The sequence below is a fragment of the Lolium perenne genome, chromosome 3 (genome assembly GCF_019359855.2).
Source record: "Lolium perenne isolate Kyuss_39 chromosome 3, Kyuss_2.0, whole genome shotgun sequence".
Classification (NCBI taxonomy): domain Eukaryota; kingdom Viridiplantae; phylum Streptophyta; class Magnoliopsida; order Poales; family Poaceae; genus Lolium; species Lolium perenne.
In genome coordinates this window covers 199608923-199626264 of record NC_067246.2, presented here as the reverse complement: position 1 = coordinate 199626264, position 17342 = coordinate 199608923, and the positions used below count along the sequence as shown (strand labels likewise).

The following is a 17342-nucleotide window of genomic DNA, read 5'->3' as shown; positions in this document are numbered from 1 at the left end:
TATACTACATATGTATCTAGAAAAAATTGAGATGCCTTTTTTTAGACGGAGGGGTATTACAAATAAAATGAGGTTCATGTGTGCAAGTGAGTGTAAGAACTAGCAAAGGACGAAGTTTTTTTTTTTAGTGAAAGGACTAGATGCAAGCCTCTCGAACCCCAGAAAATTATTGGCAGTTAATTTAAGATAAAGATGCTCTCATAAACGATTTACTACTAGGGAGAGTTGATGGTAAAATAAAATTGCAAGCAGACGAGCGACTAGGTTGGTAGCGAACACCGAATCTGCTGGCCGACAAAAGTCACCTGCAGTTTCCAGGCAACCTGACCTGCCCTAGGATGCTGGTGACTGGACATCCGGGCCCACCACGTGAGGCCAAAATAAACTCGGATCCCATGAGGCCATGAACTCTACCGCCGGCTCCTCATTCCCCTCCCGTACCCCAACGGAAATCTCACTCTTCACCAAAGCTACTGTTTTTGAATCATCGCGACGCGACGCGTGACTGTCCTGCTCCGCCGGCCGGCTGCTCCGGCGTCCCCCCATTCCCCAATTCGCCGCCAGGAGCGAAAAGGCGGGCGGGCATGGAGGAGCTGGCCACCGCGCTGCCGCCGCCGCGGCACCGCCCGCGGAGGCACCGGAGGAAGGCGTCCGACTCGGCCACGTACGGGGACGTGTTCGGCGGGGGCCCGCGGTTCGAGCCGCCGCCCCCTCTCGCGGGGGCGGGGGTCCCGTACTCGGACGTGTTCGGCGGCGTCGCCGCCTCCTGCTCCATCCCCTACCTCGACCTGCCCCCGGCCGCCGCCGGGGGCCGCGACGGCGGCGCGGGCAGGTACGGCGAGATCTTCGCGCGGTTCGACTTCGGGGAGCTCGCCGCGCCCTACGAGGACGTGTTCGCGGTCGCCGAGCAGGAGGAGGAGGAGCAGGGGATGGCGGAGGAGATCGCGTCGTGGAGCGGCAGCTCAAGGTACGGATTTTGTCTGTGCCCCCGTCCTATAGGATTTTCGCTTTTCTTGCTTCTTCTCCCCGCTGCGCTACTGTTGCCCGCACACTGTTTTGGGGGGTAAATATAAAGAATGCTGGCATTCTTTGCTCGTGGCATACAGAATTAGAGCTGGGTGCTGGACAGTATAGCTAGCGATCCCCTCATGTATCCCGTTCCCTACGCCAATTATGGTTTAATTCAAGTTTTTGCTTCTCTTTCAGTAAGTGTGGTGGCATGCCATTTTTTGCGACCTAAGTGCACTCTATGACTCTGTTCCGTAGAATTTTTTGAAACGTTAACTGCTTTTGCCACCATTTTAGCTCTTACGCTGTCATGCATGTGGTGGAACAACGGGGTTGCATAGTCTACTTACGCTATATACATCAGTTTCTTCTGGGTGCAGCTCTTTTGCAGAAAGGTGGTTCCTTTCAGACCAAGTGCTGTCTTTCCTCCTCAACTTTGGAGTTAGTGTGAACCACAAGAATTTGGGAGGAAACCCACGCTCCACCTTAGATCTTTTATCAAAATACTGTTGTTCAGGGTTCATTAAATACCAGCTTTCTAGTGGTAATCAGTCACATACTTGATACTGGTGTTTGTTGCCTGGATTTCAGTCCTGTGCTAACTGCATATGGGTCGCGTTTCATTGTTTTTTCTCGAGACCATTGTCGTGCTCACACTTCCAATGATGTTCACTTATTAATCCTGATCCCAGGCTCCCAGCCATTAGAAATTTTAGTCTGCACCAGAGTTCATTAGCCTTGATTAGATCATTGGCTAAATTGCTAAGCTGCACTGAAGAGACAGGTGAAGTGAAATAGTGATTGTACATTTCACAGGAAGTCATTGCCAAATTGGAAATAACACATGATTCCTAAGAAAACATCTTCCTGTGTGATCTAATCATGTACTGTAATATCTTCTTCTTCCACCAAATTATCCCTTTACCGTTCCTCCACGTTATTTATGGTAAAAAAATATGTTGTCTGCTCACATATTTGTGACACTAGCATATTACTATGAGATACAAATTATGAAGGTTTGACACTTGGAAATTTATCGGATCTTCCAAGATGCGGATGCTTCTCTGATCCCCATTCATGAGTGTCCACTTTTAGCTTGCTGCAGGCAACCAAGTTCTGCCAAGTTGATTCATATAGAAGCCTATTAGGGTGGTTGGCACTTGTGGCAAGTGGTGACTTTTTAAAAGTGCTTTTTTGCTTAACTGTTTCTATACATATAAACTAATTGGTAACCTCTCTCTTAAAGCCATAAGGGTATCATACTTAATTCTGTTCCTTCCGCAGAACAGAATAAATACCCCAAATTGGCCTTAATATAAGATGTAAATGATATAGGGTGTTGTGTAGGCAGTCCACCTTAAAGTGTTTAAAGACCTTAAAGCAAAAGTCGTTATTAATGGGAAGGAACAATTTGAACTAGTGGTCAGTGGCTTGATTATCCTGCTCCTATCCTAAATCCCATGTCTCCCCAGTGTTTTCACACCCTTATTTGTCTACTATACAAACGCATATAGATCAAACCAACCATACCTGTGTTCCAGAAAACTTGTAATTTGACCCACAATGCAAATTCTCTTACATTTGTTAGTTCACGTTTGCCCACGTGTGTGGATAAACTCCTCCATCCACTGCTACTCATGCATAGAGGCAGTTTACAGCCGACCGTCAGGAACTGTTCTTCCCTTCAATCCGTGGAAGCACGCAGAAGGGAATATCATGGAGGCACATTATTGTTGTCCAGTCGGGACCTGTTCGCTAGAGACCACAGAGCTGATATCATCTTTTGACTTTAAAAAAAGAAGCAATAATGTGTTTTTGGAAATCTGATCTTTGTAGGTCTTCAAAATCAAAGTGAAACTATTACTATGGAATTGCCCCTGCCCAACTGTTTTTGCTATAAGATACGCTAATTTAAACTAGGGTGGAGGGCGGAAACAAAATCCTTTATTTTTTCATACTACTATGGTCTTTTCATTCCTTGAGCTTGAGCAGCCACTTGTTATGCTTATTGAACACTTCACCACCTGCTTCGAAGCCCGTGTTGTGTTGTCATCATCTTCTTCACATTTGTTCAACAGAGGCTTGTTTTGATTAGCATATTTTAAAAAAAAAACAATGCACATGTTATGCTTCTAACGTATGGCTCATTAATTTCAAATCTACAGATCGTCTATCCGAAAAGAATCTGGCGAAGTGGATGCTGAGCCATCTCTACTCTATCAACACTATCCAAATGTGGTTTATGACCAACATTTTGATGACGAACAGTTTTCTCCAATCTCCTTGCCTCAAGGTGGTGAACAACAGTTCAGCATGTCATATAATAAGGCCGCTAGAGGAAGGCTGGATGATCTAGTTGAAATAACTACTTGTGTGGTGGAACCTTCAATAAGTTTTGTGGTTGACTCTTGCAACTTGTCAAATGACTCAGCAACGGATCATCTACCTGCAATGGAAGATGGCACACATGCTAATGGCGAAAATAAGGAGATGAGCCCAACACCAGTCCCTGCAAGTAGCGAGTCTGTAGCTGATGAGCAGCAGCATGTCGCAGCTTGTCCTTTCACTTCTGAAAACCTTTATGAAGATGAAAAAGACAACAGGAGGTCTAGTACTCATTCAGCCTCAAGTGAGGAAGTGCCTTCTCCAGACTATCCATTCTTAAGGGTGTCCAACACCTGCATTCAAACACCACCCATCAAAGTACAGCCACCATCGATGATACCATCAACTTTGCTTAATAAATCAACTTCTCTTAATAAAAAGGAAAGTAAAGCAAATGGAGATTCTCAGGTCAATCCTAACTCTGCTGCTGCTGCTGCTATAAAGGAAGCAATGGATTTTGCTGAAGCGAGGCTAAAAGCTGCAAAAGAATTGATGGAGAGAAAAGGCGATAGTTTTAAACTCCGGAAGAGGTCAGGTCATCATAGAGGCACAAAATCGACAGAAATCAAGGAAGATAAGAGTCTTGAAGAGGTGCATTTAGTTGAAGAAAATGAGACCTTGAGACGGTTAGGAGAAGAGGAAAATAATTATGATGATCTGGCTTTTCTGGATAAATGCAGAGACAATAGTGTAGTTAAGATGGTTGACTGTTGTCATGAAGAGAAGGGAGTTCTACCTCCAGGGAAGCCTCAGCAGATGATGGAGGATGGCAGTAAAGTAGATCAACTAGGCAAGTGGGCATCCAGCGCTGAATTTTATGACCGGATTAGCCATGATCAGAAATGCACAACTAACGCAGCTGCATGTGAAGATGATAATGGTCTGACAGCAAATCCCTTCATCACGCACAGCCAGGCTGAGAAAGCAAAAGAAGAGGTTACTACAGGGGATTTGGAAGTATATGGAAATTTGTCGGATGGTAATGACAAAACAGAGCTGAGAATGAAACGTGTAGATCTTAGAGAACCTGATGCAGCTTCTTTGGGGGTTGAGCATAAGGCTTCTACAGCTCCTGAAGTTTCATCATGGGAGGAAAGAGCGGTATACCAAGAAACAATCGATTCCCACATTAACAAATATGTAGGGCAAAATAATTCTCCAAAAGGCCGTGATAATGATAAGATATTTGAGACTTCATCTATAAATAGTACACCTCCAAAGCTGCATGTTGTCCAACACATATCCAGTTTTTCTTTGGAGGCTTGTATATCTGAAGACCATGCCAATGGTAAAAAAAACTATTGTGCTGCTAGTACTGAGGAAACTCCACTAGTAGGAAATCCTAACAAAGAAAATGATGATAAAGAGGAACTTGAGATTCTTTGTGCTGCCGAGACACCTTGCACTTCTATAAGGAATCAAATATCAGATGAACATCTGGAAGTTCCTTATATTAGTGAAATTGAGACGAGTCAAGAGAAAATAGCAAAATTAGAAGAGCCTACGGAATATCATGAAACCCAATGTTCCCAGAAGATGTCGAGGACAGTTCACAGGGAGGCTGAAACTTACGAGAAAGACAAGTTGTTTAGTTCTGTTGATGAAGCATGTCAGCAGAATGAAAAAGAAAAAATATCTGACGTACCTTTGGAAACACTCATCCATGAAGAAATGAAGAAATTTGAAACTGAAGAGAAAGCAGGCCCGTGTGAAGAAGCGAAAGTAGCAACATTAGAAGAGTCTGCGGAATATTATGAAACCCAATGTTCCCAGAAGATGTCGAGTACAGTTCACAGGGAGGCTGAAACTTACGAGAAAGACAAGTTGAACAGTTTTGTTGCTGAAGCAAGCCTGCAAAATGAAAAAGGAAAAATAACCGAAGTACCATCGGAAACGCCCATACATGAAGAAACGAAAGAATTTGAAACTAAGGAGAAAACAGGCCCGCATGATGATTTCCAAGAGGAAGACGTGTTCTGGGATGCCGGATCTCCTGAAAAGGATGCTAATGATACTCCCAGAAGTTCGAATGCTGATGCAAATGACGAAGCAGAAGTGTTGAACACATTTTTGGGGGATTGCGATATGGAAAGCAATGTTAAAACATGTGATACTTTTGCCGAAGATTCAGATCAACACCCAGAGTCTCAGGGATCGCCTGAAGGGTTGGTAAACAAAATGGATAGAGTTGAGAATCTTGTATCCCATGGTAACGAAATGGAAGCAAAACAAACCTTGTCGGAGAATAGCGAGAAGACAGTGGTGGAAGAAACGTTAAACCATGATAAGGAGAGCCAAACATCCACGGAACTTGACACCACCAAAGGACTAAATGATGTCTATGCAGAAATAATTGCAAGGAATGGTAGGGAGCATAGCGTACTTCATTCTGGAACTGAAGTAATCACCGATGATTACAATGATTATACCATGAAGATGGGCACATGTTCAAAAGATCTGCAGCCTTCATTCTCAGAAGCATGCACTAGCATGCCACACTTGTCTCAGAATGCTGAATCTGTTTGTGCTCTGACATCTGGTGAAAGCACTCCTTTCGTTGAAAATATTGAGGAATGCACAAAATCAGATACTGGATTTTGGACAACAAGATACACAACATCAGAAGGGAAAAAGACTGTAGACAAAATGCAAGAAAGAGGTGACAAAGACAGAAAATTGACTCTAGATTTCAAGGATCAGCAGTCATTGGCAGAGGATAGTGCATCAAAGTTTGCTCAGAAATCAAGAAAAGATACCCCTGATGCTGAGAGAGTTGAAGCGAGAGATGATATAAGAAAGAATGAAAGCGAAAATGAAAATGAAAATGAGGTCTCCCTAAGATCAGATAAAGATAAAGAAAGGGAATGCAAAAGTGAAAAAGAACAAAGTAAAGAGAAATCAAGAAGAGAACTAGAGGAAGAGAAGGAGCGGGAGAGGGAGCGGGCAAAAGACAGGCTTGCTGTTCAGAGGGCTACAAGAGAAGCTCACGAGAGGGCATTTGCTGAGGCTCGTGCAACAGCTGAAAGAATAGCTTTAGAAAGGATTACCTCTTCACGACAGAGAGCATCTGCAGAAGCACGAGTGAAAGATAAGGCAAGTGATGAACCAGCTTCAGAGAAGGCTTCTAGAGAAGCTAGAATAAAAGCAGAACGTGCAGCAGTTGAGAGAGCAACTTTGGAAGCTCGGGAGAGGGCAATCGGAAAGGCAAAGGCTGCTGCAGATGCTAAGGAGCGAATAGAAAAGGTTAGTTCCTCATTCAAGGAAATTAAGGCTGCTAATCATGTGATTTATGTGGTTATAAACGATTTTTGCCACAGTTAACAAACTGAATACTTCTGATTTACCCTAAGCAGCTACCAATATTGCATTATATAATTTCTCATCCTTGCTCTTGATGCTCGATAAATAGGAACAGAAGGCAGCTTCTAATAACTATGGAAGAAGCTCAGATTCTTTTAATCAAGGTATTCTTACTCTCACTGTAAACAGGGAAATAAAAACTTTCCATGTCATTGTAAAATTTTCTGTAGTACTTTTTGCAGCTATGTTATGTAATCATGATTTGTGGGAACTTATTTATTTTTGCCTTATTTGTATGTTTTGACATTTATGTACAGAAACCGAGTTTGAATCAGCTCTCAGGCACAAAGCAAGATCGGAGAGGCACCAGCGGACAGCTGAACGAGCGGTATAATCAAATGATTTTCTGTCTCCTTTACTTGTTACTATTGTATATTTATTGGTAGTTTCATGATGGCCAATTTTCAGGAAAAAGCTCTAGCCGAAAAGAATATGCGGGACATGCTGGCTCAGAGGGAGCAAACAGAAAAGCACGTAAGACAATTATGCTATCACTCACCAGGAAGGAATTTTTTCCGCACTATTTCTTAAGATTATTTCTTCCACTATTGGTTACTCATATATTTTTTGATGCAGAGATTGTCTGAATTCCTTGATCCTGAAGTCAAGAGATGGTCGAATGGGAAGGAAGGAAATCTGCGAGCATTGCTCTCTACGTTACAATATGTACGCATGTCAACTTACAAGATATCTACTTGAACCATTATTTCTTTTGTTGGCCTCTAACTTCACAGTTTCACTGTGTTTAATTTTGCAATATATGTATTTTTAACTTCCAGTAAATCATGTGCCAAGTTCATTTCGGTAGATTTAAGAAGCGACTTTGAGAATTGGGAGCTTTTACTTACTAATCTGTATAAAGATGAATGAACTTAGAATTTAGTTGGGTTTGGAATCATTTGCACAATACAAATAAAAATAAGCTATAACAGAATTCTGAAAGTGAAGTTTCCTTCTGCTAAAATTATAAGATACCCATAGACTACTGAGTGACAATTTGGTCGGGAAATGGATACAGATACATATTCACTTGTCCAGTTTGTCTAGAAGATAGATGTCAAGGTTAGGGTGGGTTATGGGAGTAGTCAACAGAGCTTCGCAAGGCAGTTTCCATTTTTTTTTCTGCAGCTTTTAGGTGTCAATTTAAAAATGTTTCCCATGCAAGAACTATATCCGATGCTAAATTGACCATATTGGCCAAACATTTAGTTATGTTATAATTTGTTAATATCTTGTGGCTTATCTGTTTGTCCACTTCATTGGATAAAAATATTCTCATGGAAGCAGACTTGAATTAACCTGTGCTTACAACTAATTCTGCATTGAGTCCACATCCAGTGATATTGAAATCTGACTACACATTTTATCAAATCACTCTCAAACCTTTTTATTTTTATTTTGGGCAGATACTTGGTTCAGACAGTGGCTGGCAGTCGGTTCCGCTCACAGATCTCATTACAGCTGCTGCTGTCAAGAAAGCATACAGGAAGGCAACCCTTTGTGTCCATCCGGACAAATTACAACAAAGGGGTGCAACCATCAGACAAAAATACATCTGTGAGAAGGTGTTTGATCTTCTTAAGGTGTGTTTGTTGTTAACACCTTTTGCCTAAAGCTGAAAACCGCAGGCAGATTTTCATCAAAGCCAAACTAGTTAAAACCTGGAAATTTATATGTTTGTGTGTAGCGATTCGTAAAGAAAGTTACTCCAGGTCGATTGATTATCAATGTGCATTTGCTTGCTGCAATAATGGAGGCTAATTTTTATCTTCTGCCATTTTGCAGGAAGCTTGGAACAAATTCAATTCCGGAGAGCGCTAAGGAGGGAAGATAGGCAGCGGTGGTCATTCTTTTATTTCTAGGAGAACAGGAAATTAGGTCAAATCCATATAGCTATATCGTTGACATTTTTATATCGATGTAAATATGCGGTTCAGGGGGAACAATTTTTTTACCAATTCAATAATATAGCATCCCTTGTTCTTCTTTATGTCATGAAAGTTATTTGCATTCCACAATCTGTTCATAATATATCCCACCAATTACAGGGCTCTCTCTTAATGCAATGTGCGCTTATGTCTCAGCACCAATCGCCTGACCTTCGCCCACAAGAACAGCTCCCAGCTTGCTTGTTGCGCTGGCCTTGCCGCCTGCCCCTTCCGCTCCGAGCGGAATCAGGCCCTTCTCCCTGCACGTCCAGACCGCGGCGTCGAACATGTCCTCGGCGGTGTACCTGAACCTGAACCCGTGGTCGAGCAGCTTCTTGGAGGAGAAGTGGATCGGCTGGAGGTCGTCGTCGACTCCCGGGAATTTCTGTGGGATGTCGTACTCGGGGAACCTCTCCTTGAGCAGCCTGGCGATGCCGTGGATGGTGGTGTCGTGGGAGGAGCAGATGTAGCGGCCGTTGGCGTCCGGGTGCTCGAAGAGGTAGGTCATGGAGTCGCAGAGGTCGTCCAGGTGGACCAGCTGCACCTGCTTCAGGATGGAGTAGTGGGCCTCGTTCCCCGTGATGAGTGCCAGGGCGGTGACCAGGCTGGGCGGCATGCCGGCGCTGAGGAAGGGGCCGACGACGAGCGTGGGGATGATGCTGATGAAGTCCACGCCGTTCTCCTTGGCGTAGTCCATGGCGGCCTTCTCCGCCAGGGACTTGGACACGAAGTACATCTGACGACACAGAACCGAGACATGATGAGCACGGCAGTCGTATCCACAAGTAGCAGCAAGTATGTGAGCGCAGCAGAAGAAGCCTCACGTACCCATCCTGTCATCTTGACGCGGCGGCAGAAGTCGATGTCGCTCCAGTTGTCCTGGTCGTAGGCCGGCCTCTTCTGTTCCTCGATGTTGACGGTGCCGGCGGAGGAGGTGAAGACGACGCGCTTGACGGTGCCGGCCTCCTTGCACGCTCTCATGATGCTCAGCATCCCTTCCACTGTCGGCTTGATCACCTCGTTCTGCGGCAGCATCCAATTTTTTTGGATCCATGTTAAGTTGGTGCTTCTTGGATGATGGAAAGCTTTCGTTTCAGTTGGCATCCATGGATGCATGCTCTCCATTCTGCTTACCTCGGGGTCCTTGGACTCGAAGTCCATGGGCGTGGCGACGTGGAAGACGCCGGTGCAGCCCGCGATGGCCTCGTCGAAGCTGCCTTCCTCGCTCAGGTCGGCTCGCCAGATGGACAGCCGCTCCTTGGCTCCGGGAAGCTCCAGCAATGGCTTCGTCTTCTCCACGTTCCCTGAGACGAAAGAAAGAAACAAAATGCGATGACACTACATGCCATCGTGTATGCGCGAGACCAAGGACAGAGACGGAGAGAGCGCTCACCAGGGTCGCGCACGGTGGCCCTGACGGTGTACCCGGCCTGCAGGAGCTTCATGACGAGCCATGACCCGACGAAACCCGACGCCCCGGTCACCACCACCGGCCCTTTGTTCCCGCTCGTCTTCTCGCCGTTCATCTCGATCTTCACCTCCTGCTTCATCTTCCACTCAAGAGCTTAGCTGGATTCCCGTGATGCTCTTTTCTGCCTCTTGTAGATTTCCGTGCTGCCTGGCAACTATTTTGGCTTCGTCCACAATATATAAGAGAGCTGAGCGAGTGAGCGCCGCCCGCATGCGCACGCGAGAGCGCCACCGTACGTTCCGCGCTCGTAGTCGTACCTAATACTACTACAAGTGTTAGGTAGGTGCATGGCACGTGCACCGACTAGCTTTACGTTTGAAACGCCGATGTGTAGAGTTGTGCCTTTCAGCGTAGTAGATACACGTGGTTACAGCATCTCACCCGCGTCTTTCAAAGAGAGCTCCAAAGATTTTTTTTGGTACATCGAACGTTTTTTGTCTGGCGTGGTTCAATAACATGTTCAGCGTCCTCAGGCCATCCCGGCCTACAGGGCATGGGTGCATAGCCACGATGCCACGCCGCCTTCCCACCACCTACTCCATGTTGAACCGCGACGGCCGCACCGCGTCTGCACCTCCGTCTCTGGAGCATGCAACGCTGGAGCTCGAACCTGAGCTCTATGACCTTGATCTCGACAGGGCTGAAATGGCGGAGCTCGTCCTCCTCGACATGTCAAGGAACAGACGGTCGAGCGGGAGTAGTCCGCGGCCAATCCAAAGCAGGCAGCAATACTCTAGTCTTGCCGGCTGGCGTACGACCAGAGGAACATCGCCCGCACATTGGAGGAGGCTGACCAGCACCTCCTCCAACGCGTCACGGCGGTCACCCGCAGGAAGTTTCCTTCGAAGAAGTCTGGGCGGCTCCTCATGAAGACTGAGCGACAAAATATCCTTGAGCTTAACGCTTGGAAGAAAATCGTGAAGAAGCAGAGTGGCTCGCCCTGAACGCTGACTTTAGCATGAGGCGGCACTTGACGATAATCCAGCGCCGAGCCGCTGCTAAGGCCTCACTGTCCAATACCGAGAGAAGGAGGCGGGAGGATGAGAGGAGGACGTGAGCGAAGAACGACGGCGAAGCTAGGCCGTCACGGGCCTCACGGCCACCGACTAGGGATGGCAATGGGTACCATTGACCCGCGTACCTGCCGGGTAAAAATCTAATAGGAGTACGGGCATGGGACAAAATTTTACACATGGGTTCGTAAATTGGAAAATATCATACCCATCGGATAGAGCGGGTACGGATATGAGATCGTAGAACCCATATCCACGTACCCAAGTACCCATCTAAATTTGACAAGTAGGCCGTTATAATATTCTAAAGTACTTAATTTCACCCCTAATCACGTCTTCACATAGCTAGGTTGAAACCTCACGTTTTCCGATCTCATAATTGCTGGTAGGTTAATGAGGATTAGTCCCTTATTTAGGATCGCTTCACCTCATGTCATATTTTTTTATCAATTTGATGTGATGTAAGTACATGTACTTTTACCCGCGGGTATCCATTTACCCTGCCGGGTGACGGGTATGGGAAAAACTTGTACCCATTGTACCTGTCAACGGGTATGGGTACGGGTGATGGGTAAGATTGAAAGTGACATGTACGGGTATAGGATGGCTCCACCCGTACCCATACCCTGCGGGTGCCATCCCTACCACCGACCAACGGCGGGTAGGTTTGTTGTCTAGTTTAAATTTAGTTATTCTTCATTCAAACTTGTAATACTATATAACAATATTTGAATACAAATTTAAATTGTGTCGTGAAAGTAAAATCGTGTTTTTATTTAAAAGCCGTTTGGGGGATGTCCCTGGGCAAAGGCGTTCCCAAAAGCAGCCCGTGCCGACGTCTCCCAGACTGTGGTGACCCTGCATACCACTGCATGTTGTAGTATGCCAGTCGTTGATATAACATTCATGAAGTACCAATCCGTAAATATTACATTCCTCGGAGTAGTACAACAGAACATAGCTGGTCCATAACTCATTCATTTATTATTACAAATCATATATATACATCATCACGAAGTTCCTCCTAGGTCCAGAGAGGAATCCTCCTGGGTTCCAGGTGAACCCGACTTATCTTACAATACAGTAGTCTCAGCAGGTCATACATTTATTCTACTAGAGCAGTGTAGTGCTAGAGGGTTCGCACTGCTCGGTTCTCACGACTACTACTCTATCCTAGTTTTGTTCCCCTTCGGTACTGTCTCCGCCTCCGTAGACTATGAGATAGTCTACTCCTTCTACACCTCCGGAGAGGTCTGGTTCTTCATAGCAGATCCCATCTGCTCCTTCTTGGTTGTCGTTGTTCTCCTCAAGACGATTCAGGAAATATAAGCAGGGGATTACAAGAGGTATGAGTACGAGCGTACTCAACAAGTTCATTATAGAAAAGAGGTGTTTAATGCACTAGCTACGATATCAGACCCGAAAGTCTAATACCAATGCAGGTTTTGGTAATCATTTCTTCAAGAGGTTGCTTTTATTCAAAAGAACTATGTCCATCAGCTTTCACCGATTTACTAGAACTTCATGGAGTTCCTTTCCGGCAGCGTTTGCAGTTCCAAACCCGGAACAATGAGTGATAGGTCACGATTCATTACACTCTGCAGAGGTGTGTTGCTTTACCCATAAGAAATCTTAACCTTGGTGCCAACCGGGTAGCTTTCCCGTCCACACTTCCAATGGTGAGAGGCCCGGTATAAGGTCATAGCCAAGTTATACTCCTCCGCTACCTCGAACACCCACCCTTTGTTGCAATTCCGATCTTGGGTCCTCGCCGGCCAGCGTATCCAAAGGATACCATCCTACCTCGACTACTATCAGGCACGACGGACTGATACCTTCGCCGGCCGTTGCAACCCATCATAGACCGCATTACCGTGGGGACTTGAACGGGTTTCCCACCCTACCGCTTATCCCTCGGGATTCAAGTGTCTACGGCAAGCGCACCCGTTGATGAACGAGAGGTGGAAGCACAACTGACTACTCCGTCCCACTCCAGATCTTATGGTTAACACGAGTTTTACAGCACAAGAATCACTGGACGACATTTGTTGTTTAATCCTAGATGGATATAAACCCTTGCAATGGAACCTCCACCATATCAACACATTCCATGTTTCCATTGCCAACCATATAGTCATATTCATAGTTATGAAAATAGTATCTTTGATTTTCATGCAAGAGTGATAAGTATAGTACTTTGCAAGTAATTTGGTAAAAATACTCAAATGACATGAGCCAGCGATGAACTTGCCTGGCAACTGCAATGTAATGCAGTTGGATGCTTTGGATTGACCCTGATCCTCTGTTTCTGAAAGAAGCATCATTGTCCTATAAGGGCAATGGTAAAAGAAGCAAATATGCATGCTTTTGGTTTTTAGGGTTTGTTCCCCCCTTCCCGGTGCTTTATTATTTCATGTCGGAAGTGATTACTAAGAGTAATTTAGGGATACTCTGTTTAAGGCAAAATACTACCTTGGAATGTTGCCAGGGTGTTTTTAAAGTCCAAAAGAATTTTACGGAATTATTTTATCATTAAAAATATGGTGTGTTATTTTTAATGATTATTTTTAATCTTTATTCTCTGCCTTTAATTATGGTTCAATTTTATTTGTCTCAAAAATTCTATTTTATATTTTATTATGATAGAGAATTTTATTCTGAGTGGTTTACATATGTTTATGTATTTTTTTAGAGTCATATTTATTTTGTAAAATTCTGGGAAAATACTGGTTAAATGGTTATTTTGGAAATGACCAAAATACCCTCGGGTCCCACCTGTCAGGTGGTCCGAGCTGGTTAGGTTGGACCAGCCCACTGGGCTCGGTCCAACCGACCCAGTCGCGTCGTAGACGCTCCTCTCCCCTAACCCTAACTCTCTCCTCGACGCTCTGGCGACTTGCGTCGCCTCCGCCGTCGCCGAATTATTCCGGCCGTCTCCGGCCAGCTCCGGCGACGTGGTTGGTTGCAGAAGGACCGCCTCTCGACGGCGAACCTGATGGTCCGCGTCGATCTGGCCCTCGTCGCCTCCTCCGCTCGTCCCCAACTCATCTGCCCGCACGGCCGCACGGAACCACGGCGATTCACCGGGCGCCGGTGTTCCTGGTGTCGTGGCGCCGCTGTGAGCGTTGTCGTGGTGGCGCTAGACGTTGCAGCGATGCCGTGGCCTGGCCTGGCTTTGCCTGGCGCCGCCTTGCCCCCGGCGTGTGCCGCCGTGGCCTCCATGGCCGCGTTCTTCGTTCGCCACGCCTATAAGTGCTCCCCCGTCTCTCTCTTTCTCTCTTAGCTCTTCTCCTCCTTCTTCTAGTTTGAGTTGGGCTGCTCCTCCTCATGGAGAGATCCTGTCGTGTTGCTGGTATGGCTCTATTGGATGCTGCTGCGATGCTGGCTATTGCTGTGCGTATGTTGCTGTGTGTTGCTGCTATGTGCTACTCTACTTGATTATCTGTGCATGGTTATGTGCTTCCTAATTGCTTATGTTCATGTTGTATCCTTGTTGTGGCACTCTTGTATTTACACATGAGCATCCAGTGATGCTCATGGCTTACTGGCTTGCTCCTGTTATTGCTATTGCTGCTAGTATATTCTATGTGTTCATAATCTTGGCCCCTGGCTTGATGACTGTGTGTAATCCTTGCAATTTGCAAGAGCCAGTGCTCCTGGAATGTTGTGTATTGAGCTGTGAATCCTGGAAATGTTCTATTGAGCATAGCTGTGCCTATCCAGCTCCACCTCTTGATGGTTTGCTTCTGGATATAAATGTATATTACCCATTTGATTATCTGTGATGCATTTGGTAATGAATAGTGGTTATTTATCTTATCTGGTCAAGGAATTGATGCTAGGCTTGGCTCTAGCATGTTCTTACATGCTCTGGCAAGTTCCTGATGATCATATGATCATCAGTAGCTTAGTGAGGGCTGCTATTCTATGCTTGTATCTCACTGTTACTCTTCCTTGTGTCTGTGTGACACACTGGCATGTGCTGGTGTATGTTTGTGCTTGCTCAAGCATTTGCTGATGCTTGCAGTGATCCATTGGATCATGTGCAAGTGTCTGTGCACTGTTTGTTTATATATCTCATTTATCTGTGTAGCATTGTTTAATTGAATGGATAAATAATGTGAACTGCTTGTCAGTGATGATCCTATTGCTTGATATATTGGAGCTAGAAGGATGCGAACCACTGGTTGGGAACCCTAGCTCACTTCTGAACCCTATTGGGTGATGATGTAGTGACTTGGTGTGTTGATCTGTGGTTTTGAGGTGGCCCTGACAGCTCCTTGATGTTGTCCAAGGGTAGCTCCCCCTCTGTGGCTTTGCTGTGGCTCTCACATGCTATCTGGTTGATCCTTGATTGGATTTACAGTGGCTTTTGATGTTGACAACATGAATAGACACTATATTGTCTATCTGTCTGATGGTGTAGCTAGCTATTTGTGCTAGGTGATTTTGGGTTGACTGGATAGGATCCATCCTTGTTGGATTTCCTTGGTTGTGTCATTGTGTTCACACAACCAGTGTTCCCTTGGATAATTTCCTGCTAGCCTCTCCCATGTTTGCTTGCACCAAATGGCTAGCAGCCAAGTGATGATACAAACAGGGTTTCTACCCATTTTTGCTTCTGTGATTGATGCATATGCTTATTTATGAGCAAAACAAAGCTTGCTCATGATTCTCTGGTTATACCTCACTCCAGCTCCTAGACAAAGGTGTTGGTGTAGAGGATTTGCTTCTAGATGGTTTGTTTGCTTGCCCTGCTCCTCCTGGCTAGCTTGTGCTTGATCTACTCCATGGTGACTTGATCAACAGTGAGCAGTTCTTGGTGGAACTGTTTTTGGATGGTTTGCTGGTTATGTGTTCTTTCTGTTCTTGTGTTCTTACCCTGGTGAAGCTTCTGTCGATGGAGCTGCTAGGGTTTGTTGTGAAAAGTATTTATACTACCCCTCTCTTCACTCCTTTGGTCGACAGCAAGGCCTGTGCTGGGTTCTCCTCCCCTGGCTGTGTGTGTGGAGAGCATGCAGCTCTCCTTGTGAGTTGCCTGTATGCTCACAAGTTGGCACTTGGGTCCTGTCCTGGTTCCCTCGGCAGACTTGAGATTATCTCTCAATTTCTGGTTTCTTTTGCTAACCTGCCAAGAGGCAATACCACTTGGCATAATGAGTTTCTTTGTATTGTTGTTTTATTTTGCAGGGATCATCTGGATGATTAAGTGTTGATCAAGAATCACTTGAAGAAATCTAGCTAATAGTTTAGTTATTTGAACATCTTTGTAATTTTCATTTTTCTTTTCATTTCTTGTAATTTCTGTAAAGTGTTGTAATATTCATAATTCAATTTGGGATATTGTAAATTGACAATGTATTTTATGTGATTATCAATAAAGCTCAAGTTTTCCTTAATGAGCTTTAAATATGTGTGGTATTATTTTATATACTTGATTATCTATTTAATTAATGAATTATCTAAAACTTGAATTATGGTATATATAATTAATAATTCAAACTCAACTTGTTTAAATTCAATCATGCAACTTAAGTTGAGAGGTAGATTTTTCCCCTCTCTTCTCGAAAACCCTAGTTGAGTTTAGATAGGTTCAAGTTTATCGCACTCTCGAAACCCTAACCCTAAGTGGTGTCGAGAGAGAAACTTGTTCCCTCTAAGATGCAAGTTTTTTTAGAAAAGCGCGAAATTTTTCCAGATTTTACGATGCAATGCACATCCCTTTCTAATTTCTACCCCTCGATCGTCTTTAAACCTGGGATATTACACAGACCTTTCTAATTTCTACCCCTCGATCGTCTTTAAACCTGGGATATTACACAGACCGTCTGTCCGACGCCGTTGTTTGAAAGATGTGGCTGGGATGCTCTTCCCTCCTAGCCTCTTGAGATCATCTGAACAAAGATAGTGTTTTGACAAATGGGAGGTCGACCGCTCAACTGATTCATTTTTCTTGTTAATAAAACAGAGCATGATGTAGTAGCTCTAACAGCGCCACATATTAATATAGTAAACATAAAAGAGCAGATCAGCTGCCGAGTTATCTGCATTCTGCCCTAACGAGATTCAGTTTGTCCAAATCATTACTAGCTAGCTCCGATCTCCGGAAGCGATTAAACTTCTTCTGCGGGTTATTCTTCTACTGCTTATTGCCGGACCCTTCTTTCCTCTTATACG

The 17342-nt window shown here is 44.9% G+C and overlaps 2 protein-coding genes across 2 annotated transcripts; one reads left to right on the top strand and one right to left on the bottom strand.

Annotated features, from left to right (window-relative positions):
* Positions 1–422: 422 nt before the first annotated feature.
* Positions 423–8743, top strand: LOC127343059 (uncharacterized). The gene is made up of 8 exons (XM_051369135.2): positions 423–967; positions 3174–6636; positions 6803–6857; positions 7011–7081; positions 7162–7227; positions 7330–7419; positions 8160–8336; positions 8539–8743. The coding sequence occupies exons 1-8, from the start codon at positions 585–587 to the stop codon at positions 8572–8574; spliced, it is 4341 nt and encodes a 1446-aa protein (XP_051225095.1). The 5' UTR covers positions 423–584; the 3' UTR covers positions 8575–8743.
* LOC127343060 (dihydroflavonol 4-reductase) lies at positions 8686–10319 on the bottom strand. Its single transcript, XM_051369136.2, has 4 exons — positions 10075–10319; positions 9816–9985; positions 9510–9704; positions 8686–9417 (listed from the first exon to the last, which is right to left on the bottom strand). Exons 1-4 carry the CDS (start codon positions 10229–10231, stop codon positions 8827–8829), a joined length of 1113 nt encoding a protein of 370 aa, XP_051225096.1. The 5' UTR covers positions 10232–10319; the 3' UTR covers positions 8686–8826.
* Between the last annotated feature and the right edge of the window lie 7023 nt (positions 10320–17342).